The sequence below is a fragment of the Oncorhynchus mykiss genome, chromosome 17 (genome assembly GCF_057628025.1).
Source record: "Oncorhynchus mykiss isolate SJ-2025 chromosome 17, ASM5762802v1, whole genome shotgun sequence".
In the NCBI taxonomy this organism is placed as follows: Eukaryota; Metazoa; Chordata; class Actinopteri; order Salmoniformes; family Salmonidae; genus Oncorhynchus; species Oncorhynchus mykiss.
Window position 1 is genome coordinate 43664706 of NC_143038.1, and position 25812 is coordinate 43690517.

The 25812-nt window shown below is 43.3% G+C and overlaps 1 protein-coding gene across 1 annotated transcript; it reads right to left on the minus strand.

Moving 5' to 3' along the window:
• Positions 1-279: 279 nt before the first annotated feature.
• Positions 280-3784, minus strand: LOC110494257 (potassium voltage-gated channel subfamily B member 1-like). The gene is made up of 2 exons (XM_090204192.1): positions 3737-3784; positions 280-3067 (listed from the first exon to the last, which is right to left on the minus strand). The coding sequence occupies exons 1-2, from the start codon at positions 3782-3784 to the stop codon at positions 1181-1183; spliced, it is 1935 nt and encodes a 644-aa protein (XP_090060318.1). The 3' UTR covers positions 280-1180.
• Positions 3785-25812: the final 22028 nt, after the last annotated feature.

The following is a 25812-nucleotide window of genomic DNA, read 5'->3' on the forward strand; positions in this document are numbered from 1 at the left end:
TCCTGTGTGCCATCTTAACATCTCCCCCTTCCGTATTTCCACTCCTCCCTTCTCCCTTCATCTCTGCTGTGTTTGAGTTTGTCCTGGCTTCATGAAATATTTCGGACATTCTGCTGTTTTGAAACTATTGTTGTTATAATTAATTAATAACATTTTGTGGGTCCATGATATGATTAAAGATGCCCTGGATTTAACAGAGTGTTATACAAAGCTATTCACATTGTACGAAGGATAGAAGGACAAACATTTACCCTAACTACTAGCAAAAAATACAAATTCATTATCTTGTAATATTCTCTCTAAAATAAAACAATGTATTGCAATGCAAATCTATGAGTTTAGCATAATTCATTCTTCTAATATACCATTCTAAAAATATATTTTAAAAATATAACTTTTTGCACAATGAGTGTGTTCTTTTTTCATGTTCTTGTTGCACATTACAGTATTACAGTATTATCAATTGTACAAATGTGGAACTTTAAAATGGAAAATCTGAGTGTTTTCAGTACTTTCAATCCAGCCTAAATGGATGCTATTATCCCCTCCCCAGTATCAATGGTGATTGGATACGAAGTATGACAATCAACTACAACCACACATCTGAGAGAGTGTTAAAATATAAAGGAGAGCGGGTTAAACCTAACCCTAACCTGTCTGGATAAAACACACACAATCAAAAACAAAAAAATAAGTAAACAAACAAAACAACAAAGAATACCCTGTACAGAATTGAAAATATTCGGTCAATGAGGTTAGTGCTACCCGGGAGGTGGGAGGTGGGAGGCAGAGGCGTGTTGATAAACAAGGATGAAAGTTCACCTCTCAGATAGAGTCATAAAATAACAGACCAAAGAAAATATACTATTTATATTATAAAAAAAGGAAAACAATATACATAAAATACTGCATAACTGTGTGTGTATGTTTATCTGCCTATCATCCTGCATACACATACACCTACAGACATACAAACAAACGCGCACGCTATGCATACACATAGTCACATATAACTAAGGCCAGTTTTGAGGAAGAAAACACAAGGAAATCAACAACATTTCTTTTAGCACAATGCTGATTCAGTAATGCCTAAATCTACAGTGTGTGACCAGATCTGCAGAGTTATACACAATGTCCTCCTGTTTGGGTCCTGTCTGTACTATCTATTCCCTCCCCTACCTCACTTGCTCTCATTATGGGTGTTTGAACGACTCCTCTCTCCCCGGGAGAGCACATGATTCCCCTGTCCCCCACCTGACTGGGCCTCAAAGGGGAACACACTGTTACCCAGCATTCTCTGGGAGCCCTCCAGGTGGTTGGCCACGCAGTGGTGGCTGCTGTAGGAGCTGAGCTTGGGGCTGGCTTTTCCCAGAAGCCTCTGGGAGGCGTTTGTACCCGAGCTATCATGGAGGTGTTCCTCCTCGTCCGTGTCAGCATCAATGAACTTACTGATGGATGCGTCATGGAATGTGAAGACTGTCGGGATCAGGGTCTCAGGGGGTGGAGTCTTGCTGCTGGCAGTGGTGTAGACAGACACCTCAGGACTCATGAGGGAGTGGGCAGAGAGGGCAGAGCTATCTGAGAGGGCCCCGCCCCCTGGCCCCTGTGGTAAGGAGGAGGAGGAAGGGTCTGCGTCCCCCCCTTTGAAGTTGACCTTGAGGGAGCGGTTCTTTAGCGGGTTGCTGAAGCGTAGGCCCCGGGGGCTGCCAGAGAACAGGCCGTGCTTGGAGCCTCGTCCTCCAGGGACCTTGGTGGCACTGTGGGGGGACACAATGGCCTCGTGCTCCAGGGTGGTCTCGAGCACGGGGTTGGTGCTAACCCTCCCTGGAACAATGGTGCTGGGGCTGTGGGAGAAGCGAGCACTTTCGTTGAAGTCAGCAGCACAACTCATGAAGCTGTCAATACTGGACATGCTCCTCATGTCTGTGGTTGGGGCAGGCTCTGTGGGAATGATACCCATCTCTATCTCGTCTCTCTTCTTGGGCGCTTTAGACAAATGCCCCTTGTCCTTACTGTTCAGGTTAGGCTGAGACTGGGTCTTAGCCATCTTGTTGTACATCTCCTCCAGTTTCTGAGCGTTGAGTTGCTGAGGGCTGGCGGGATGGGCTTTGTCTGGTGAGCTGGGCTCTAATGACTGAGTGAAGCCCATCTCTGAGGTGGTCCTCTTGGGAGTCTCTTTCCTGTGGCTAAGAGACAGGTGGTTGTCCTGCACCTTCTCCATGTTCTCTCCATTATTTTCTACCACTACGTCTATGAGCTCGACACTGCGTGCAAACGCCTCCTTCATGTTCATGGAGATGATGCTGCCATTCCTCTTGGCCCTCTCCAGGGCCTCCCGCCGTTTGATGGCCTTCTCCTGCCTCTTCTGCTCCTTGTAGAACTCTGAGAAGTTGTTGACGATTATGGGGATGGGCAAGGCTATCACCAACACTCCAGCTATGCAGCATAGACCCCCAATAATCTTACCCAGTAAAGTCTTTGGGTAGATGTCCCCATACCCCACCGTAGTCATAGTAATGGTAGCCCACCAGAAGGAGGCCGGGATGCTTTTGAACTTGGTGTCCTCCTCGTCCTTCTCGGCGAAGAAGACAAGGCTGGAGAAGATCATAATGCCCATGGCCAGGAATAGGATGAGCAGGCCCAGCTCATTGTAGCTCCTCCTCAGGGTGAAGCCCAGAGACTGAAGCCCTGTGGAATGCCTGGCCAGCTTCAGAATACGGAGGATACGCATGATCCTGAAGATCTGCACCACCCTCCGGACGTTCTGGAACTGTAAAACGCTCTTATTGGATTCAGTCAGGAAGATGGTGACGTAGTAGGGTAGGATGGCCAGCAGGTCTATTATGTTTAGTGGACCTTTGAAGAACTTCCACTTGCTGGGCGAGGAGATGAAGCGGAGCAGGTACTCCATGGTGAACCAGGCGATGCACACCGCTTCCACGTGAGCTAGCTGAGGGTTGTCTGTCACCTGGCCAAACTCGTCTATGTCCTGCAGCTCTGGGAGGGTGTTCAGAGACAAGGCAATGGTTGACAGCACGATAAAGAGGATGGAGATGATGGCCAGGACCTGTTGAAACACAACCAAGACAACATGCAAACGTCAGTGCATTGACATGTAGAACATTAATGCCAAATCATTTCAACGCTTTTTTGTCTGAATCCAACTGTGGGACAAAATTACTTTTCAACGACGCTTTAAACTTCTTGAGTATGGCTGCGGCAAATAATAACAGTCATTTTGTGAGGCTGACACCTGAAGAATATGATTAATTCATGACCCATTTAGCTCTGACTGATTCCTCCTGAACATTATGAAAAGGTTACTGTCATATCAGGACTACCAGCTTTTTAAGAGAAAAAAAGGTCAAATATAAATATGATTTAGATTGCCTCCTCCTCCCTCGAGCACCCCATTTGTTCATGCATGAATGCCCCCCCTTTAGCACGTCATCCTCATGCTTGTGTGACACTTTTGATGTTCTGGATATGCGATTAAAATTTTGGTATTATCTGAGTTTTTCGATGGCAAATGCCACTGTCTACTGGTGACCTAGCAAGCTAGACACCGGTATCACCCCCGCCTCCCACCCGATGTGTACCACAGTGTTAGCTAGCAGACAGTGTCCTTCGCTCCCGCCTGCTAAGCACCTGGCCTCATTATCAGAACTGCAGGAAAGCAGTGCCCAAAAGGCGGGGCAAAGGTCACTGTTTACCGGTATCCTAGCTAGCCACCTACTGTACTGGAGCGCCCCTGCCTCCTGCCTTTGTACGGTAGTCTTAGCATCTCGTCTTTTATGTGGCTTGTGATTGACAGAACACACATGAGATGAGGGTGCACATTGATCCAAAGATGGTGTGTGTATTACCAGCGTTCCCTATCTGAGCAAATTTGCGGGTGTTAAACTCTTGGTGTTGAGGTAAAAAGTGTTGTTTACATTTTAGTCATTTAGCAGACGCTCTTATCCAGAGTGACCTTCAAAAGCAATTAGGTTTAAGTGCCTTGCTCAAGAGCACATCGACCAATTTTTCACCTAGTCGGTTCAGAGATTTCAACCAGCAACCTTTTGGTTACTTAACCGCTAGGCTATCTACCATCATTGAGTGTTGATGCTAGTGAGGTTAGTGGCCCAGCAGTCTAAGGCACTGCATCTCAGTGCTAGAGGCGTCACTACAGACACCCTGGTTTGATTCCAGGCTGTATTACAACCGGCCGTGATTGGGAGTCCCATAGGGTGGCGCACAATTGGCCCAGTGTTGTCCGGGTTTGGCTGGTGTAGGCCGTCATTGTAAATAACAGTTTGTTCATAACTGACTTGCCTAGTTAAATAAAACATTTTTTTTTTTTTTTTACAATTACAAACAAATACCGGTGGGATTGAAATTGACGCCAAGTGCACAATGGAGCATTATTTGAATCAAAAGAAGGAAATACATTTTGTTATCAAGGCATATGCTAAATATATTTGATTTGTTTAACACTTTTTTGGTTACTACATGATTCCATATGTGTTATTTCATAGTTTTGATGTCTTCACTATTATTCTACAATGTAGAAAATAGTAAAACTAAAGAAAAACCTTTGAATAAGTAGGTGTTCTAAAACCTTTGACCTAACATGGACTTGGTCTTTTACCAAATAGGGCAATTTTCTGTATACCCCCCTACCTTGTCACAACACAACTGACTGGCTCAAATGCATTAAGAAGGAAATAAATTCAACACATTAACTTTTAACAAGGCACACCTGTTACTTGAAATGCATTCCAGGTGACTACCTCATGAAGCTGGTTGAGAGAATGCCAAGAGTGTGCAAAGCTTTCATCAAGGCAAAGGGTGGCTATTTGAAGAATCTAAAACATAAAATATATTTAGATTTGTTTAACACTTTTTTGGTTACTACATGATTCCATATGTGTTATTTCATAGTTTTGATGTCTTCACTATTATTCTCCAATGTAGAAAATAGTAAAAATAAAGAAAAACCCTGGAATGAATAGGGGTTCTAAAACTTTTGACCGGTACTGTACATATTTTTTTACCCCCTTTTTCGTGATATCCTTGTCTCATCACTACAACTCCCCAACGGGCTTGGGAGAGGCGAAGGTCCTCCGAAACATGACTCACCAAACCACGCTTCTTAACACCTGCCCGCTTAACCTGGAAGCCAGCTGCACCAATATGTGGGAGGAAACACTGTTCAACTGACGACCACAGTCAGCCTGCAGGCGCCCCGCCCACCACAAGGAGTCATTAGAGTGGCCAAAACCTGCCCTAACCCGTACAATTGTGCACTGTCCTATGGGACTCCCGGTCGAACCCGGGTCTGTAGTGATGCCTCAAGTGCTGCCACTCGGGAGACCCGGAAGTCTAATTTTTCAATCTTCCCTACCTTGACAGTCATTCTAACTGCAAATTGCGGGTGATTAAAAGTTCCAATTGTTGGATATCCTAACGGGCTGAATTCCGATTGGAATTATGTAACACTACGCAAGCTAATGATATGACTTGCAAACCAGTAGTTTCAGACAACTGTGTTAGGGTAAAACTAGGCTGTCAAAGTATGGTATTGTCAAAAAAGCAAAGCCTTGTTATAATGTAATTTTTTTGAGAAAATATGAGCTTAGGCACTCACTAATTGAAAGCTACAGGATGTCATCCATTGCAACAGTTGTGTCTCTGTCACTAGCAAACACAATCATGGGTGGCACTGGTACCATTTAAAATGCACTCGAAAGGCACCCTGGGAAATAAATAAATATTTCCCAGGGTGCCTTTGAAGGCCCTTGGATCAATTCCCCCACCCCCCATTATTATTTTGGGCTGGGGTCTTACTGTTGCGAGTTAAAATAGTAGGCTAATAGAAATAGAAAATAGAAAATGCCATTTCTAAATTTGGTTGTGCATCAGCAGTTTTCCTCTTGTTATGTTATTCACCAATAGTCAGTGAATTAGTCCATGTCAGCTAACAATTTTTAGATTTTTAAATGTTTTGCTAAATTAGGTTAGCAGCCATCTATCTAAACAAATAACTGCCCCCCCCCCCCCCCCCATATTAAAAATCGCAAACATTTCACTCCGCCCCATGGCGAAATGAGTAGAACTGCATGAAACGTGTTATAAAATTGCAAAATCTACTCTCCCCCCATGGCAAAATGTGTAGAAATCATGAAATGTGCTTTAAAACTGTAACATTTGCTCTCTGCCCCATGGCAAAATGTGTAGAAATCATGAAACTTGCTTTAAAACTGTAACATTTGCTCTACACCCCATGGCGAAATGAATAGAATTGCATGAAATGTGTTATAAAATTGCTAAATCTTCTCTCTGGCCCATGTCAAGATGTGTAGAATGCAGCAAACTTGCTTTAAAATTGTAACATTTTCTCTACACACCATTGCAAAATGTGTAGAATTGCCCAAAATTAACTCTAAACAGGACTGCAGCGTGCCTATTGAGTCATGCAAAAATGTTTTCTCTCTGTCTAGAGGGGGGCCACTACAATGTTTTGCTTGCAATGTGGAGGCTTTGGATGTGGGTACGCAAACCATATTTTTTTTTTTTGAGGCCTCCACCCCATCAAAGTTTCCCATCCCTGCCCTACAGTGTTAAAACAACACCCCAAAGCAAGTTACTGTAACACCATAGGTGTTAATTCCCTGACACTGAGAAAGTGTAACAGCATCAGCTCTAATAAAATGTTAATTTAAGTCGGATGTTGCCCATGGTTTTAGGGACCAAACATTCTTAGAGTGTTAGTTCATCAACACTTTAAAAGTGTTAGTTTAACACTATTTCTGATGGTCACATATACAGTACACACTAAGAGATTCTTACATTTAACACTGTGGGTGTTACGTTTTTTATTTCAAATTTGCTGTGCAGCTGTAAATTGTGGTGTCATATCCCTGTCAAATGTGTGACTTTGTTCCTCTCCTTCGTTCTGCCTATCCTCTCAGTCCCTCCCATCTACCTCTCACCTTCAGACTGACTCCCTCAAACTTATTGTCCTAGTTCTTCTACATAGCACCTTGCAAAGTGAGTCTGTCCTACTAGCAGACTACTAGAGACCTAGATTCATAGCACAGCCTGTGACTCCCCTGTATGATAAGAGCATTTGAACCTGTGTGGAAGTTACAGGGGACAGGATGATGAGTACCACATGCTGAGTACATCAGGGTCTGGACGAGGTGTTGTGGATTAACAGAGCGCATTCAGATCAGGGCCATGTACGCTGGGTGTGGCACACCTATTAGTCCTCTCCCAGCTAGTGTGTGTGTCATCTCGACACAAGGTCACAGTGGAGGTCCCTGTCCCAGGTCAGTGGAATGCAGGATTACTCCCTGGCACCGCTCAGCATTCATTAGCTTTAATTAATCCTGGCAGGTGAGGTGCCTGCAAACCCACCCTGGCCTTTAGGGAGAGGCTGAGAGAGAAAGAGAGATAGAAAGAGACAAAGAGGTAGAGGCAGTCTGGGCTATAGTGTTCCAGCATCAGCTCAATGCCCCAGCTAAAAGAGAGTGAATTAAAGGCCAGACAGTTCAAACTCAATCAGAGCCACACCTAACATGTTCTTCATCTTGTCAGGATCCTGAGGGACCAAAGTGATGTATAAAAATCTACAAACACATTAGATCCAATAGGGATTTGCTCCCATTAACGATTCTCTCAACCAATCACCGTTAATGACTCAAGTTCACACCATTTCAAGTGTAAACTGCACTTTACCTATTGGCAAGGACGAAGTCTATCTGACCATTGAAAATTGTCATTGTATGTCTCCTTATATTTCCAATGTGTTTATAAGGATACTGTGTAGAGGTCGATCGATTAATCGTAATGACCGATTAATTAGGGCCGATTTCAAGTTTTCATAATGATTGGAAATCTGTGTTTTTGGACACCGATTTATTTTGTAATTTTTTTACACCTTTATTTATCCTTTATTTAACTAGGCAAGTCAGTTAAGAACACATTCTTATTTTCAATGACGGTGGGTTAACTGCCTTGTTCAGGGGCAGAATGACAGATTTTTACCTTGTCAGCTCAGGGATTCAATCTTGCAACCTTACAGTTAACTAGTCCAAAGCTCTAACCACCTGATTACATTCCACTCCACGAGGAGACTGCCTGTTACGCAAATGCAGTAAGAAGCCAATGTAAGTTGCTAGCTAGCATTAAACTTATCTTATAAAAAAACAATCTATCAATCATAATCACTAGTTAACTACACATGGTTGATGATATTACTAGTTTATCTAGTGTGTCCTGCGTTGCATATAATCGATGTGGTGCGTATTCGCGAAGAAGGACTGTCTTGCTCCAATGTGTACTTAACCATAAACATCAATGCCTTTCTTAAAATCAACACACAAGTATATATTTTTAAACCTGCATATTTAGTTAATATTGCTTGCTAACATGACTCATTGCGAACTGTGAAGATTATTTCTTCCTAACAAAGACAGCCAACATCGCCAAACGGGGGATGATTTAACAAAAGTGCATTTGTGAAAAAGCACAATCATTGCACAACTGTACCTAACCATAAACATCAATGCATTTCTTAAAATCAATACACAGAAGTATATCATTTTTTAAACCTGAATATTTAGCTAAAAGAAATCCAGGTTAGCAGGCAATATTAACCAGGTGAAATTGTCACTTCTCTTGCGTTCATTGCACACAGAGTCAGTGTATATGCAACAGTTTGGGCCACCTAATTTGCCAGAATTGTACGTAATTATGACATAACATTGAAGGTTGTGCAATGTAACAGAAATATTTAGACTTAGGGATGCCACCCGTTAGATAAAATACGGAACGTTTCCGTATTTCACTGAAAGAATAAACGTCTTGTTTTTGAGATAATAGTTTCCGGATTCGACCATATTAATGACCTAAGGCTTGTATTTCTGTGTGTTATTATGTTATAATTAAGTCTATGATTTGATAGAGCAGTCTGACTGAGCGGTGGTAGGCACCAGCAGGCTCGTAAGCATTCATTCAAACAGCACTTTTGTGCATTTTGCCAGCAGCTCTTCGCTGTGCTTCAAGCATTGAGCTGTTTATGACTTCAAGCCTATCAACTCCCGAGATTAGGCTGGTGTAACCGATGGCTAGCTAGTTAGCGGGGTGCGCGCTAATAGCATTTCAAACGTCACTCGCTCTGAGACTTGGAGTAGTTGTTCCCCTTGCTCTGCATGGGTAACGCTGCTTTGAGGGTGGCTGTTGTCGATGTGTTCCTGGTTCGAGCCCCGATAGGGGTGAGGAGAGGGACGGAAGCTATACTGTTACACTGGCAATACTAAAGTGCCTATAAGAACATCCAATAGTCAAAGGTATAGGAAATACAAATCGTATAGAGAGAAATAGTCCTATAATTCCTATAACAACTACAACCTAAAACTTCTTACCTGGGAATATTAAAGACTCATGTTAAAAGGAACCACCAGCTTTCATATGTTCTCATGTTCTGAGCAAGGAACTTAAACATTATATTTTTTACATGGCACATATTGCACTTTTACTTTCTTCTCCAACACTTTGTTTTTGCATTATTTAAACCAAATTGAACATGTTTCATTATTTATTTGAGATTAAATAGATTTTATTGATGTATTATATTAAGTTAAAATAAGTGTTCATTCAGTATTGTTGTAATTGTTATTATTACAAATGCATAAAAAAAAGGACGATTAATCGGTATCGACTTTTTTTTGGCCCTACAATAATCGGTATCGGTATCGGCATTGAAAAATCATAATCGGTCGACCTCTAATACTGTGTAGTGTTTGTGGTTCTTGAGTATTTCACTGACACACTTAAACTGACACACATTGGCTGATGTGGTCGTTAGGTATACTGTACCTCATGCATGACACATTACGTGTGCACATTATGCCTGACATCCAGACATGCAATACTGTAACTCTGCCTGTGGACCAAACACAAATGACGTTCCACAACATTCCACACACTTCAAGACATAACACACCATATCACGTGAACATTATCACACCTTTAAATGTCTTATGTTATAGCATTAAATAAAGCAGAGATATCCGCTTTCCCTACTGAAAGATTCATCCAACCTGCTCTCTGTGTCTAGTCTACATGCAGATGTTTATCTCTCACACTCTCACACTCAGTGTTGGGTTACAACGCCGGGATGGGGAGAGCTTAAGTGTTAGAACGTGGACCATGTAAAGCCATAGAGCCAGCTCCACGCACTGAGAATCCAGGTCAATTATACTGTACAAAAATAGAAACGCAACATGCAACAATTACAGAGTTACAGTTCATAAGGAAATCAGTCATTTGAAATAAATGTATTAGGCCCTAATCTATGGATTTCACATGACTGGGAATACTGATATGCATCTGTTGGTCACAGATACCTTAAAAAAAAGGTAGGGGCGTGGATCAGAAAACCATTCAGTATCTGGTATGACCACCTCATGCAGCACGCACATCTCTATTGGGTCAATTTCACGCCATATGTATTGAATTCAAAATAAAATGAATTGAGAACATGAAAAATAAAGTTCAGAATGTAAACATAACATTTTTGAGAATGGGTGAAATAATGGATATCAAAATCAAAAACCAAACAATTGAAAGCAAAATGTATAGAATTGTAAATAAAAATAATACATCAAAATCAAAACCCCAAAACTTGTAAGCAAACATTTTAAAGCGAGAGCAAAACTGTATGGCAAATGATTAAAGAAAATATTTGAAAACGAATGCAAAAATAATTTTCTGTTAAACCTTCCCAGCAACCAATCCTATTGAATAGATTTTGCCTATGCTCTTGCCTGCATGTACAACCTTTTGGTTACACTACATGTATAATTTTTATCTTTGCTTTAAGTGTCTGTTTCTTTGCTTTCACTGCCAGTCTTTTCGATTTCCAGTTTTGGCATTATTTTTCCATGAAGGGCGGGGTTTAGAGGGAGGCGTAGACAATGAGTCTCTATTGGTCCGCTAGTTTTCGAGTGACGGTTCATCTTAACCCATCAATGAACATGATAGACAGGCTTTTTTTCTATTGCCTACTTAAGTAGACGTGTTTTAGTGTTTTAGCTAACGTACTTCAAAACTGTCAGTCACGTGTCAATAATGTATGGATATTAGAAGCATGTCTATCTAATACATTTAATGACAAACCATCTAACTACTTACAGTGGGGAAAAAAAGTATTTAGTCAGCCACCAATAATTTGTCATATGATCTCAGTATACAGTGGCGCAAAAAAGTATTTAGTCAGTCACCAATTGTGCACGTTCTCCCACTTAAAAAGATGAGGGAGGCCTGTAATTTTCATCATAGGTACACTTCAACTATGACAGACAAAATTTGAAAATAAAATCCAGAAAATCACATTGTAGGATTTTTTATGAATTTATTTGCAAATTATGGTGGAAAATAAGTATTTGGTCAATAACAAAAGTTTATCTCAATACTTTGTTATATACCCTTTGTTGGCAATGACAGAGGTCAAACGTTTTCTGTAAGTCTTCACAAGGTTTTCACACACTGTTGCTGGTATTTTGACCCATTCCTCCATGCAGATCTCCTCTAGAGCAGTGATGTTTTGGGGCTGTTGCTGGGCAACACGGACTTTCAACTCCCTCCAAAGATTCTCTATGGGATTGAGATCTGGAGACTGGCTAGGCCACTCCAGGACCTTGAAATGCTTCTTATGAAGCCACTCCTTCGTTGCCCGGGCGGTGTGTTTGGGAGCATTGTCATGCTGAAAGACCCAGCCACGTTTCATCTTCAATGCCCTTGCTGATGGAAGGAGGTTTTCACTCAAAATCTCACGATACATGGCCCCATTCATTCTTTCCTTTACACGGATCAGTCGTCCTGGTACCTTTGCAGAAAAACAGCCCCAAAGCATGATGTTTCCACCCCCATGCTTCACAGTAGGTATGGTGTTCTTTGGATGCAACTCAGCATTCTTTGTCCTCCAAACACGACGAGTTGAGTTTTTACCAAAAAGTTATATTTTGGTTTCATATGACCATATGACATTCTCCCAATCTCCTTCTGGATCATCCAAATGCTCTCTAGCAAACTTCAGACGGGCCTGGACATGTACTGGCTTAAGCAGGGGGACACGTCTGGCACTGCAGGATTTGAGTCCCTGGCGGCGTAGTGTGTTACTGATGGTAGGCTTTGTTACTTTGGTCCCAGCTCTCTGCAGGTCATTCACTAGGTCCCCCCGTGTGGTTCTGGGATTTTTGCTCACCGTTCTTGTGATCATTTTGACCCCACGGGGTGAGATCTTACGTGGAGCCCCAGATCGAGGGAGATTATCAGTGGTCTTGTATGTCTTCCATTTCCTAATAATTGCTCCCACAGTTAATTTCTTCAAACCAAGCTGCTTACCTATTGCAGATTCAGTCTTCCCAGCCTGGTGCAGGTCTACAATTTTGTTTCTGGTGTCCTTTGACAGCTCTTTGGTCTTGGCCATAGTGGAGTTTGGAGTGTGACTGTTTGAGGTTGTGGACAGGTGTCTTTTATACTGATAACACGTTCAAACAGGTGCCATTAATACAGTTAACGAGTGGAGGACAGAGGAGCCTCTTAAAGAAGAAGTTACAGGTCTGTGAGAGCCAGAAATCTTGCTTGATTGTAGGTAACCAAATACTTATTTTCCACCATAATTTGCAAATAAATTAATAAAAAATCCTACAATGTGATTTTCTGGATTTCTTTTGTCATTTTGTCTGTCATAGTTGAAGTGTACCTATGATGGAAATTACAGGCCTCTCTCATCTTTTTAAGTGGGAGAACTTGCACAATTGTTGGCTGACTAAATACTTTTTTGCCCCACTGTATGTAGACATATGAATGACCTGTTTCACAATGTTCGGCGCAGGTGTATGGCGAACCAGTCACCAACACCTGCGCCGAACGTTTTGCAACAGTTAATTCATGTTCACAATTTATTTTATTTTGAATTCAATACATATGGCGTGAGATTGACCCCATACATCTCCTTCGCATAGAGTTGACTAGGCTGTTGATTGTAGCCTGTGGAATGTTGTCCTCTTCAATGGCTGTGCGAAGTTGCTGGATATTGGCGGGAACTGGAAACTCTGATGGTACACGTCGATCCAGAGCATCCCAAACATGCTCCATGGGTGACATGCACTGATTTAAATTACATAAGTCAAAATACTTGAAAGTACTTCTTAAGTCGGTTTTTGGGGTATCTGTACTTTACTTTACTACAGTGCCTTAGAAAGTATTAAGACACCTTGACTTAAAATTAGCTGTGCAGCGACACTCCTCATCCAACCTGACAGAGCTTGAAAGGATCTGCAGAGAAGAATGGGAGAAACTCCCAAATACAGGTGTGCGAAGCTTGTAGCATCATACCCAAAAATACTTCATGCTGTAATTGTTGCCAAAGCTGCTGCAACAAAGTACTGAGTAAATGGTCTGAATACTTATGTAAATGTGATATTTCAGTTTTTTTTTATTTTTATAATTAGCAAACATTTCAAAATACCTGTTTTTGCTTTGTCATTATGGGGTATTGTGTGTAGATGGATGAGAGAAAAAATAATTCAAGCCATTTTAGAATAAGGCTGTAACGTAACAAAGTGTGGAAAAAGTCAAGAGGTCTGAATACTTTCCGAAGGCACTGTATTGATATACATTGATTTTGTCAACTTTTACTTTTCCCTCACTACATTCTTTAAAAAAGTATGAACTTTTAACTCCATTCGTCCCTGACACCCAAAAGTACTCCTTGCATTTTGAATGCTTAGCGGGACAGGACAATTCACACACTTATCAAGAAAACATCCCTGGTCATCCCTACAGCGGCTGATCTGGCGGACTCACTAAACACATGTTTTGTTTGTAAATTATGTCTGAGTGTTAGAGCGTGCCCCTGGATATCTGTAAATAAAAAATGAAATGGTGCCGTGTGGTTTGCTTAATATTTGGAATTTGAAATTTGTTATACTTTTACCTTTACTTTTGGTACTTAAGTATATTTTAGCAATTACATGTACTTTTGATACTTAAGTATATTTAAAACCAAATACTTTTAGACTTTTAGATTCTACTGGATTACTTTTACTTTTTCTAAAGTATGAATATTGGGTACTTTTTCCACCACTGGTGACAGTGTCTGGTGAGTATGCAGGCCATGGAAGAACTGGGACATTTTCAGCTCCAGGAATTGTGTACAGATCCTTGCGACATGGGGCCATGCATTATCATGCTGAAACATGGGGGGATGGCGGTGGATAAATGGCACGACAATGGGCCTCAGGATTTCGTCACGGCATCACGGCATCTTAAAATTGCCATTGATAGTATGCAATTGTGTTTGTTGTTCGTAGCTTATGTCTGCCCATACCATAACCCCACCACCACCATGGGGCACTTTGTTCACAACGTTGACATCAGCATACCGTTTTCTCACACGACTCCATACACGCTGTCTTCCATCTGCCCGGTACAGTTGAAACCGGGATTCATCCATGAAGAGCACACTTCTCCAGCGTGCTAGTGGCCATCGAAGGTGAGTATTTGTCCACTCAAGTCGGTTACGACCCTGAACTGCAGTCAGGTCAAGACCCTAGTGAGGATGACGAGCAGATGAGCTTCCCTGAGACACTTTCTGACAGTTTGTAAAGACATTCTTCAGTTGTGCAAACCCACAGTTTCATCAGCTATCCGGGTGGCTGGTCTCAGACGATCCTTTAGGTGAAGAAGCCGGATGTTGAGGTCCTGGGCTGGCGTGGTTACATGTGGTCTGCGGTTGTGAGGCTGGTTGGACATACTGCCAAATTCTCTAAAATGTCGTTGGATGCGGCTTATGGTAGAGAAATTAACATTAAATTCTCTGGCAACAGCTCTGGTGGACATTGCTGCAGTCAGCAGCCCAATTGCACACTCCCTCAAAACTTGAGACGTATGTGGCATTGTGTTGTGTGACATAACTGAACATTTTAGAGTGGCCTTTTATTGTCCCCTGCACAAGGTGCACCTGTGTAATTATCATGCTGTTTAATCAGCTTCTTGATATGCCACACTTGTCAGGTAGATGTATTATCTTAGCAAATGAGAATGGCTTGCTAACATGGATGTAAACAAATTTGTGCATAAAAATTGCGTATGGAAACTTTCTGGGATCTTTGATTTCAGCTCATGAAATGGGACCAACATGTTACATTTTGCATTTATATTTTAGTTGTGTATATCAACTACAATCCAAGCAGCACAGTGTGGTGTGAATAGGAACTGTATGCACATCTCTCTGGCTAGAGAGGGTGAGTAAAGTAGCATACAAGGGAACACGGAGTTCTTGGCTCCTGAGGCCTGGTTCTAAAACGGGCCTTTGAGGGGAACTCACACTGATCAGATCATGGCTAATGTGGCCTGACGAGCAGACAGGGCTGCAGAGTGCCTAATGACTCGTACTAAATACGAACGGCAGCCTTGAAACTGACTCCAGGTGTGTGTGTGTGCTAACTATAGAAGAGCAGCCAAAGCATGACAGCCCCTCCTCCCCCTCAATCTCTCTCCCATAATGCACCTTCCCACTCCAGTCTGGGCGCAATGCCAGTCCCAGCCAGCCAGGCAGAGAAGAGATCACAGTGACATGGATTCACTCAGAGAGAAGTATACCCAGGCCACTCATAGCAAAGACAACACTCTACAGAGGTGGATGGGTTAGACTAGAGTGACTGACTGAAGCAGGGAATCAGGCAGTGTGGCAGAAACGTGTGAGTTTCCTGGAGGAGGAAGTGTGAGGTGTGTGTGTGTGGAGATGGCATCAGGGTCCCAGAAGATGGCGATTCGTGTGGGTGTGGGAGCCAGGCAGAGGCCGGATCAGTGATGTGAGAGGAGTAGGGTTGATTTGTGGTAAGTGGGAGTGGGAGGTATTCTCGAGGGGACTGAATCATATTGTGTGTGTCTGTAAGGTGGCCAGGCAGGGCAGCGGTGAAGGAACAGCAGGGTTGGATGTGTCTGTAAGGAGGCCAGGCAGGGCAGAGGTGAAGGAACAGCAGGGTTGGAATGTATCTGTAAGTAGGCCAGGCAGGGCAATGGTGAAGGAACAGCAGGGTTGGATATGTCTGTAAGGAGGCCAGGCAGGGCAGGGGTGAAGGACCAGCAGGGTTGGATGTGTCTGTAAGGAGGCCAGGCAGGGCAGGGGTGAAGGACCAGCAGGGTTGGATGTGTCTGTAAGGTGGCCAGGCAGGGAAGGGGTGAAGGACCAGCAGGGTTGGATGTGTCTGTAAGGCGGCCAGGCAGGGAAGGGGTGAAGGACCAGCAGGGCTGGATGTGTCTCTGGCGTCTGAGTGTTACGCCAACAGGAAACGGGACGATATGTCCCCATGACCTCACTGCCTGTCATTAGGAGTAAATTATGACCTCACTGCCTGTCATTAGGAGTAAATTATGAGGTAAAGGAGCGGATCCACTGCCGTTCACTACTGCTACATCTGGCAGATATTCACATACAAGACAGGACAAACATTAATTCAAGTGAGATGTAGACACATTCACTCCTGTTCACTTTTGTGCATACCACACACACAGTACATGTCTATAAACTCAGCAGCATACAGACACACACATGCAATCCTCCCCACCTTGCCCACATATACTCCTGTTTCAGTAATTAGACCAAAGCGCTAGCGGCCCCTCCCCCGTCTCCTTGGAGGCATTGTGAATATTTAATATGTCCTGAAGTGCGAGCAGAGCGATCCTCCTGTCCTGAACAAGGTATGTGTGAGTGGGTGCTTAGTGGGGTGCGCAAAGAGGTAGCAGTTCAATCAGCTTCATCAAGCTTCATGGAGGTTGAAGGATGAAAAGAGGGAGGAAGAGGGAGAGAGAACTCCACTCCCCACCAGAGCAGGTAGTGTAGGAGCTCTGCTGTGGGGTTGTATGGAGATCTGTGCTATCATGTACTGTCTGCACCACCCTTGGCATCACATCAAGTTTTACCACCAGTCTGATGGGAGCTGAGGCCAGCCCGGGGCCAGGGGGAGATGTGAGAGAGGGGGAGGGATGGAAAAGAGGATACAAGAAACATGTCTGCCACCTGGAGCAGAGAGGACAGAGAAGGATAAATGTAATAGGATTGTATTGCTCTATAAAGCCTGCTATAAGATGGGAAGTTTTCTATCCCTCTCTCCTGGGCCACACAGTATGGATTCAGTTCCACTGCACTTAATCATAGCTCTGCTCGCCCAGTTCACCACCTGATCTTGTCTGTAGAGGGAACGTTCTCTCTCTCTCTATTTATCTCTCTCTCTGGGTGAAATTGGCACACATAGAGTATTTCTGATCCTGTTATGTGTAGCGGTGCTATGATCTATGTACTGTATGCTTGACCTCCTTCACTCCCTGCTTATTACTAGGTCGTACAGGCCACGGCTGGAGGATTCAGTGTCCCTTGTTTTTGTTTCCATTAATGACAATGTAATGGAAAGGATGGATGGAATTACCCAGCCACTGCCAATAAACACTGAGTCTTCCTCAGGCCCGACGTGAGAATAGTATGGGATAGAGAACAGTGTAGACAAAAACACCTACACCAATAGGGAACAGACTGGTCAGAAAGTTCCATGTTGGTAGTGACCCAGGTGTTTGCAAGTCTACCCTCAAACTCCCCCAAACTTGTCTCCCCTCCTCACCTACTCATTTATCACCCTCCCAGAACCACTAACAAACAGCCTTATATGAGGCAGGTGGGGTGTGGAGTGGTAAAGAGACAAAGAGAGGCACAGAGAGAGGAAGGACACATAGAGAGGAAAGATGGAGTAGTAAGAGAGAGAGAGGCTTGGATGCCAAACAAACAGTACAGCGAGACAGTTTCCTCTCCTCAAACCTCCTCTCTCCTCTCACGTCCTCTCTCCTTTGTCACATTGAAGAGCTGACTGTGATTATGCAATCATGGGGAGATGACAGCAAATGTTACCCACCTTCCCCTCCCACCTCTGGGCCAGTCCTGATAAATGGGGTGCAGAGTGTGAGACAGAGAGATGGATGGCTGGGCTCCCAAGCAGTGGGCTGTGTCCTCTGAAGCTGTGAAGGTGGCGCTGTCACCGGGAAACAGGTGTGTGTAGGTTTAGGTGGGTGTACGTATGCCTCTGCCTCTCAGCTGTGCTAAAGCACACTAGCTGGTTGAGAGAGAGAGAGAGAGAGAGAGAGAGAGAGAGAGAGAGAGAGAGAGGAGAGAGAGAGAGAGAGAGAGAGAGAGGAGAGAGAGAGAGAGAGAGAGAGAGAGAGAGAGAGAGAGAGAGAGAGAGAGAGAGAGAGAGAGAGAGAGAGAGAGAGAGAGAGAGAGAGAGAGAGAGAGAGAGAGAGAGAGAGAGAGAGAGAAGAGAGAGAGAGAGAGAGAGAGAGAGAGAGAGAGAGAGAGAGAGAGAGAGAGAGAGAGAGAGAGAGAGAGAGCGAGAGAGAGAGAGAGAGAGAGAGAGAGAGAGAGAGAGAGAGAGAGAGAGAGAGAGAGAGACTGTGTGAATGCATAAGCATCGCCCCTTGTGGGTGGGCGGGTACAAGAGGGGAAATGGCACCCTGCGTGTCACTGGCCTCCACTAGAACAGCTGTTTAACACCAGCCTTTCTCCCAGGACATCTGGCAGGAAATACTCTCTCTTTCTGCAAGCATCAGGAGCATCTACTGGAGCAGGGTGGACAATCTCTAATGGGTGTCACAACTTTTACTTACACATGGGTTGCTATGTGGGGAAGGAATTTTAGAATGGTTTACAGCCAGAGAAAGAATTACAGTGCCTCCAGAAAGTATCCACAATTTGTTGTGTTACAGCCTGAATTACTTTTTTTTTGTCTTTGGCCTATACACAACACCCCATAATGTCAAAGTGGAATTTTGTTTTTTAAAATTTGTACAAATAAATTAAACATGAAAAGCTGAAAGGTCTTGATATCACGTTTGTCATAAGGAGGCCCAGCGTGGTATGCGTACATTCTCTTTTTAATGAATGAACGAACAAAAACAACAACAAAACAAACGAACCGTGAAGCTATACAAACTAGTGCTGACAGGCAACTAAACATAGACAAGATCCCACACCAGAAAGTGGGAAAATGCCTGCCTAAATATGATCCCCAATCAGAGACAACGATAAACAGCTGTCCATATCAGGCCAACATAGATATACAAAAACCCCTAGACCTACAAAATCCCTAGAAATACAAAAACCCTAGACATACAAAAACTAGAGTACCCACCCTAGTCAATAAGTATTCAACCCTTTTGTTATGGCAAGCCTAAAAAAGTTCAGGAGTAAACATTTTCTTAACAAGTCACATAATATATTGTATAGACTTACTCTGTGTGCAATAATAGTGTTTAACATGATTTTTGAATCACTACCGCATCTCTGTACCCCACACATGCAATTATCTAAGGTCCCTCAGTCAAGCAGTGAATTTCAAACACAGATTCAACCAAAGACCAGGGAGGTTTTCCAATGCCTCGCAAAGAAGGGTAAAAATATCCCCTTGAGCATGGTGAACTTATTAGTTACACTTTGGATGGTGAATGAATACAGCCATTCAGTACAAAGATGTATTTATTTATTTTCATTTCACCTTTATTTAACCAGGTAGGCTAGTTGAGAACAAGTTCTCATTTACAATTGCGACCTGGCCAAGATAAAGCAAAGCAGTTCGACACATACAACAACACAGAGTTACACATGGAGTAAAACAAACGTACAGTCAATAATACAGTAGAAAAATAAGTCTATATACAATGTGAGCAAGTGAGGTGAGATAAGGGCGGTAAAGGCAAAAAAAGGTTTTGGGGATGACCAGAGAGATATACCTGCTGGAGTGCGTGCTACAGGTGGGTGCTGCTATGGTGACCAGCGAGCTGAGATAAGGGGGGACTTTACCTAGCAGGGTCTTGTAGATGACCTGGAGCCAGTGGGTTTGGCGACGAGTATGAAGCGAGGGCTAGCCAACGAGAGCGTACAGGTCGCAGTGGTGGGTAGTATATGGGGCTTTGGTGACAAAACGGATGGCACTATGATAGACTGCATCCAATTTATTGAGTAGGGTATTGGAGGTTATTTTGTAAATGACATCGCCGAAGTCGAGGATTGGTAGGATGGTCAGTTTTACAAAGGTATGTTTGGCAGCATGAGTGAAGGAGGCTTTGTTGCGAAATAGGAAGCCAATTCTATATTTAACTTTGGATTGGAGATCTGAGATCTGATCTTAATGTGAGTCTGGAAGGAGAGTTTACAGTCTAACCAGACACCTAGGTATTTGTAGTTGTCCACATATTCTAAGTCAGAGCCGTCCAGAGTAGTGATGTTGGACAGGCGTGCAGGTGCAGGCAGCGATCGGTTGAAGAGCAAGCATTTAGTTTTACTTGTATTTAAGAGCAATTGGAGGCCACGGAAGGAGAGTTGTATGGCATTGAAGCTCGCCTGGAGGGTTGTTAACACAGTGTCCAAGGAAGGGCCAGAAGTATACAGAATGGTGTCGTCTGCGTAGAGGTGGATCAGAGACTCACCAGCAGCAAGAGCGATATCATTGATGTATACAGAGAAGAGAGCCGGTCCAAGAATTGAACCCTGTGGCACCCCCATAGAGACTGCCAGAGGCCCGGACAACAGACCTTCCAATTTCACACACTGAACTCTATCAGAGAAGTAATTGGTGAACCAGGCGAGGCAATCATTTGAGAAACCAAGGCTGTCGAGTCTGCTGATGAGGAAGTGGTGATTGACAGAGTCAGGAGCATTGGCCAGGTCAATGAATACGGCTGCACAGTATTGTTTCTTATCGATGGCGGTTAAGATATCGTTTAGGACCTTGAGTGTGGCTGAGGTGCACCCATGATACAACTTTATTTTTAACTCAGTTGCTCGAGAGGAAGAAAACCGCTCAGGAATTTCACCAGGAGGCCAAATGGTGACTTCAAATCAGATACAGAGTTTAATGGTTGTGATAGGGGAAATGGATGGATCAACAGCATTGTAGTTACTCCACAATACTAACCTAATCGACAGAGGGAAAAAAAGGAAGCCTATACAGAATAAAAAGGACAAAACATGAATCCTTTATGCAACAAGGCACTAAAGTAATACAACACATTACTGAGTACCACTCTCCATATTTTCAAGCATAGTTGTGGCTGCATCATGTTATGGGCATGCTTGTAACCGTTAAGAACTTTGAAGCTTTCAGGGAAAAAAAGCAATAGAGCTAAGCACAGACAAAATCCTAGAGGAAAACCTGGTTCATTCTGCTTTCCACCAGACACTGGGAGATGAATTCACCTTTCAGGAGAACAATAACCTAGAACACAAGGCCAAAGAAGACAGTGAATATTTCTGAGTGTCCAAGTTACAATTTTGACTTAAACCTGCTTGAAAATCTATGGCAAAACTGAAAATGGTTTTGAAAAGAAAAATTGGCAAATTTTGAACAATTCAGCTGTGGAAAGCTCTTAGAGACTTACCCAGAAAGACTTACAGCTGTAATTGCTGCCAAAGATGATTCTAAAATGTATTGACTCAGGGGGTTGAATACTTATGTAATCAAGATACAGTATATTAGTGTATTATTTTTCCTATGTTTTCTACAATTGTCTACAATTGTTCCCCACTTTGACATAAGAGTATTTTGAGTAGATTGTTGAAAGAAAAATAGAATTAAATCAATTTTAATCCCACTTTGTAACACAGAAAAATGTGGAACAAATCATGGGGTGTGAATACTTTCTGAAGGCACTGTACATGTTCAGCTCATCGGTGTGGGTCACGATTCCAGAGGCTTCTTTATGTGTATGTTATGTGGTGTGATATTATGCTCCTTTTTCACCTTCTACCAATGAAGAACTGCAGTACTCTTACAATGGAACAGGTCAAGGTTGTGGAGTGGGGTCAGCAGGTGTGTAGATTGATGGCCCCGAGCACTTAGCTGACCATGGTGCCCACTTATACTGAGGGTCTGGAGTCACAAATGAAAGACTCTGACACAGGGATAAGACAGGGATGAATTCATATGCTCCTAAGACAACAAATGACATCATCATGATAAATACAGATAGTCATAGCAGGAGACATGTTACATATGACTCATGGTTTATTAAGAAGCTATTTCAGCCCACATGCTCTGTTTTTTTATAAGCTTTGAGGATGTTTTCTATAAGTTTTGACTGGTGAGTGGTTAAATGGTGTCTTTCTCTTGCTTTCTTTCGCTTTGCCTCTTTCTTTCTTTCTCCCTCGCCCCTCTCATTATTTCTCACCCCCTTCTATCCCCCCACCTCTCTCTCTCCTTCTCCCTCTCTTTGTGCTGTATCGTGGTATGGAGGAGGCACCTCTCGTTTTCTCTGAGTTCCTGTTTGGCTGCGTTTGCAGTGGGAACCCTCAGTAGACTGTCAGTGAGGCTTTCCTCAGGGCAGTGGAAAAACAGACAGATTGTGAGGCTCCCTCTAATGGAAGAAGTAGTGTGGCTGTGATCCTGATCTACGTGTGGTGGGCATGTGTCTGAGTGGGCCAGGAACACACAACACCAGGAGGCTCACAGCACTCACACTCTTCCTACTGATAAAGATATCTCACACCTCTGACATGACAAGTACTTAAAGACTGTTCTTTTTTCTTATTTCATGCATAAAGTCCAGCTCTCTTGTCTTGTTATGGTTTTGACACACGGGCTGGCAGTAGTGTCTATTGCCAGGATTTCTCTAGTGAACTAAGTGAGGACTAGGATATCTATGAGATTTGAGATTGCCACCCAGTAAACATATTTAAACAACACCCAGTGTTGTTGAGGCATGTTGAAACTTCTGGAGTGACAGGAGGGCTATAAAACAACCATTGAGCTAGAGATGGCCACAGGACAATTAAGAGGTTGATTGCAAACAATGATTAGGATCAGAGAGAACATACTGTACAAATCAGAGATTAAACTACACAGGGCTAAGGGCAAGGGTCATGACCCATGTTCGCATTAGTTAGACTGAGATGAGCCGGAAACGTTGGTGTGCTCAACGTCACATGAGATACAATACAGAAGCTTAGTGACAGCTAGATCTTTGCTGTTCTGCATCGATGTAAATCTCAAGATTTCCTGTGGCTAAACCCTGTTGTTTGATTGGTCATCTCCAATGTTATCGACCACAACCTGAAGCTCAATATCAGCCACTGCTGAAAGCTGGGTACAACAGGAAGCGAGCGATAAGATGCCTACGCTGGTCAGTTGACCACTAATTAACAGTCACTAATATATCCCGCTCCAGTGACCCTGGCGACCTGTTCAGTCCTGTTTTGTGTTTACCACAAAGAGAGGTGTCACTTGACGCAACAGCAGGTTGTCACAGCAAAACGTAGGGCGGACCCACAGGTTTTATTTCCTGAAACAGGAGAAGGCTTTGTGCACTCAGATCAGCGGGTCCTGCTGTGGGCAGGTCCACTATATTTTCCTCTAGACCTCTGACAAACAACGGCCCTGATGAGAGGTGGAGAAGTGTTCTCCTGTCCAGCAAGCTGTAGCCTGTAGAGGGCGTATTTAGAACAGTAGAAGTTTACCCACATAAAGCCTTTAGAGCTTTCTTGACCCGTCAATTCACCAGAGACAGTGTCTCTATAGTCGCCTTAGGGTCCAGCTGTGACCCACTCTTTGGGAAGCACAGGTGTAGAGCTCCCACAGTGGTCTGTCACTTGTGGGCACATCACCAGAAAATAATCATACTGTTGTTGCCACCCGGCCCATCGCTCATTGTGGTCATGACAACCTACTCAGAGCTCACCAGGTGGTGATTATAGAGAGTTCCTGGACCATTACCAGTTTGACAAATCACTCTGCTCTTTCTATCTTTCTTTTTCTCACCACTTTTCTTGCCTTCCTATCCTGATCGCATGTTTTTGTCTGTTCTGTCTCAGATAAACGTTCCTTTTCAAAACCATGACCTGTTATGGTTGATATTGAGGCCATGGCGGCACTTACCTCTAACTGTCACTTTGGCAGCCATTTATAACATTTGTGATGTGAAAGAAAAACGAGCAGACATACAAATTGCCTGCAGTCTGTTTCTGACATCTAACAGCACTGACAAACTTCTCCCTTGGAGTATTATATATTCACCCGACAGCAGAAGACTTCACTACCTCTGGTAATACTTATTCTGAACTAAAGACACATTTTATCATACGACTAAAATCTCCTGTTACATGCAGATAAATGATTCCATGTGTCTCTCACCCAGTCTCACACGTCTTTTTTGCCATACTAACTCTTTCCCTTTAATTCACACTGAATATTAATATCAAATTATTTGTCCACAACTGCCAGCAGTTGCCTTCTTTCCTTGGCATGATATGTTATAAATCGCAGGGTAATACCAAAGCAAAGAGCAGTATTTGCCATTTTCATTTGTTAGTTTACTATACTTCTCATTTATGCTATTAATACAAGAGCAGTGTAATTACTGACAGTGTAACAGAGTTCAAACTGCATCCTTTGTGTGTCTTCCATTAAGATACCAGTTGTATTTACGTAGAGATGTAGGTTCTGCATCAGTCACATTACGTACTGTGTTTGACAAGTAGCCCATGTCTTGTTATAAGAATAAATGTGAAAAGCAGCACTGAAATTGTTTGAATCACATGAAATAATTACCTGTCTTGTAATAGATAATGATGGAACATGATCGATGTATGATGTAGGGTAATACAAATTATAAAAAATGACCATGATATTGCTAATAAAAACATTTATTTGTATTATTTCAAATGACACTTTTGAATGAATAAATAACAGCTTTAAGAATACATTTTAAACATATTTACATGTTCATATTCACAAGAGGACCCAAATGACATTTAGCTACAATTGATAAAATGCTGAATAGTTACATTTAATTTTTAAGTAACATTTCATTTTTAAGTAAAACTTCATCAGTGCTCTTCCATATCACTCCTCATCCTCAGCAATGCTGTTCACAGCCAAGTCATTCCAGAACTGCCTTTGATTTGCAGGCCTCAGATGTTACGGTGCGTGAATGAGGACCCAAAAGCGAATTAACGTAAACAGAGCTTCTTTAATAACAAAACAAAACGTAGGCTCAGATGGACCGGCAGGTTCCGACAGGACAGGACAAGGTTGCAGCAAACATGACGATAGTCTGGTTCAGGCATGAACAACACAAACAAGAATCCGACAAAGACAGGAGCAGAAACAGAGAGAGATATAGAGGACTAATCAGAGGGAAAAAAGGGAACAGGTGGGAAAAGGGGTGACGAGGTAGTTAGGAGGAGACAAGGCACAGCTGGGGAAAAGAGGGGGAGAAAAGGTAACCTAACAACGACCAGCAGAGGGAGACAGGGTGAAGGGAAAGGACAGAAACAAGACACAACATGACAGTACATGACAGTACCCCCCCACTCACCGAGCGCCTCCTGGCGCACTCGAGGAGGAAACCTGGCGGCAACGGAGGAAATCATCGATCAGCGCACGGTCCAGCACGTCCCGAGAGGGAACCCAACTCCTCTCCTCAGGACCGTACCCCTCCCAATCTACTAGGTACTGATGACCACGGCCCCGAGGACGCATGTCCAAAATCCTACGGACCCTGTAGATGGGTGCGCCCTCGACAAGGATGGGGGGGGGGGGGAAGATGAGCGGGGGCGCGAAGAACGGGCTTGATACAGGAGACATGGAAGACCGGGTGGACGCGACGAAGGTATCGCGGAAGAAGAAGCCGAACTGCGACAGGATTAATGACCTGAGAAATACGGAACGGACCAATGAACCGCGGGGTCAACTTGCGAGAAGTGGTCTTAAGGGG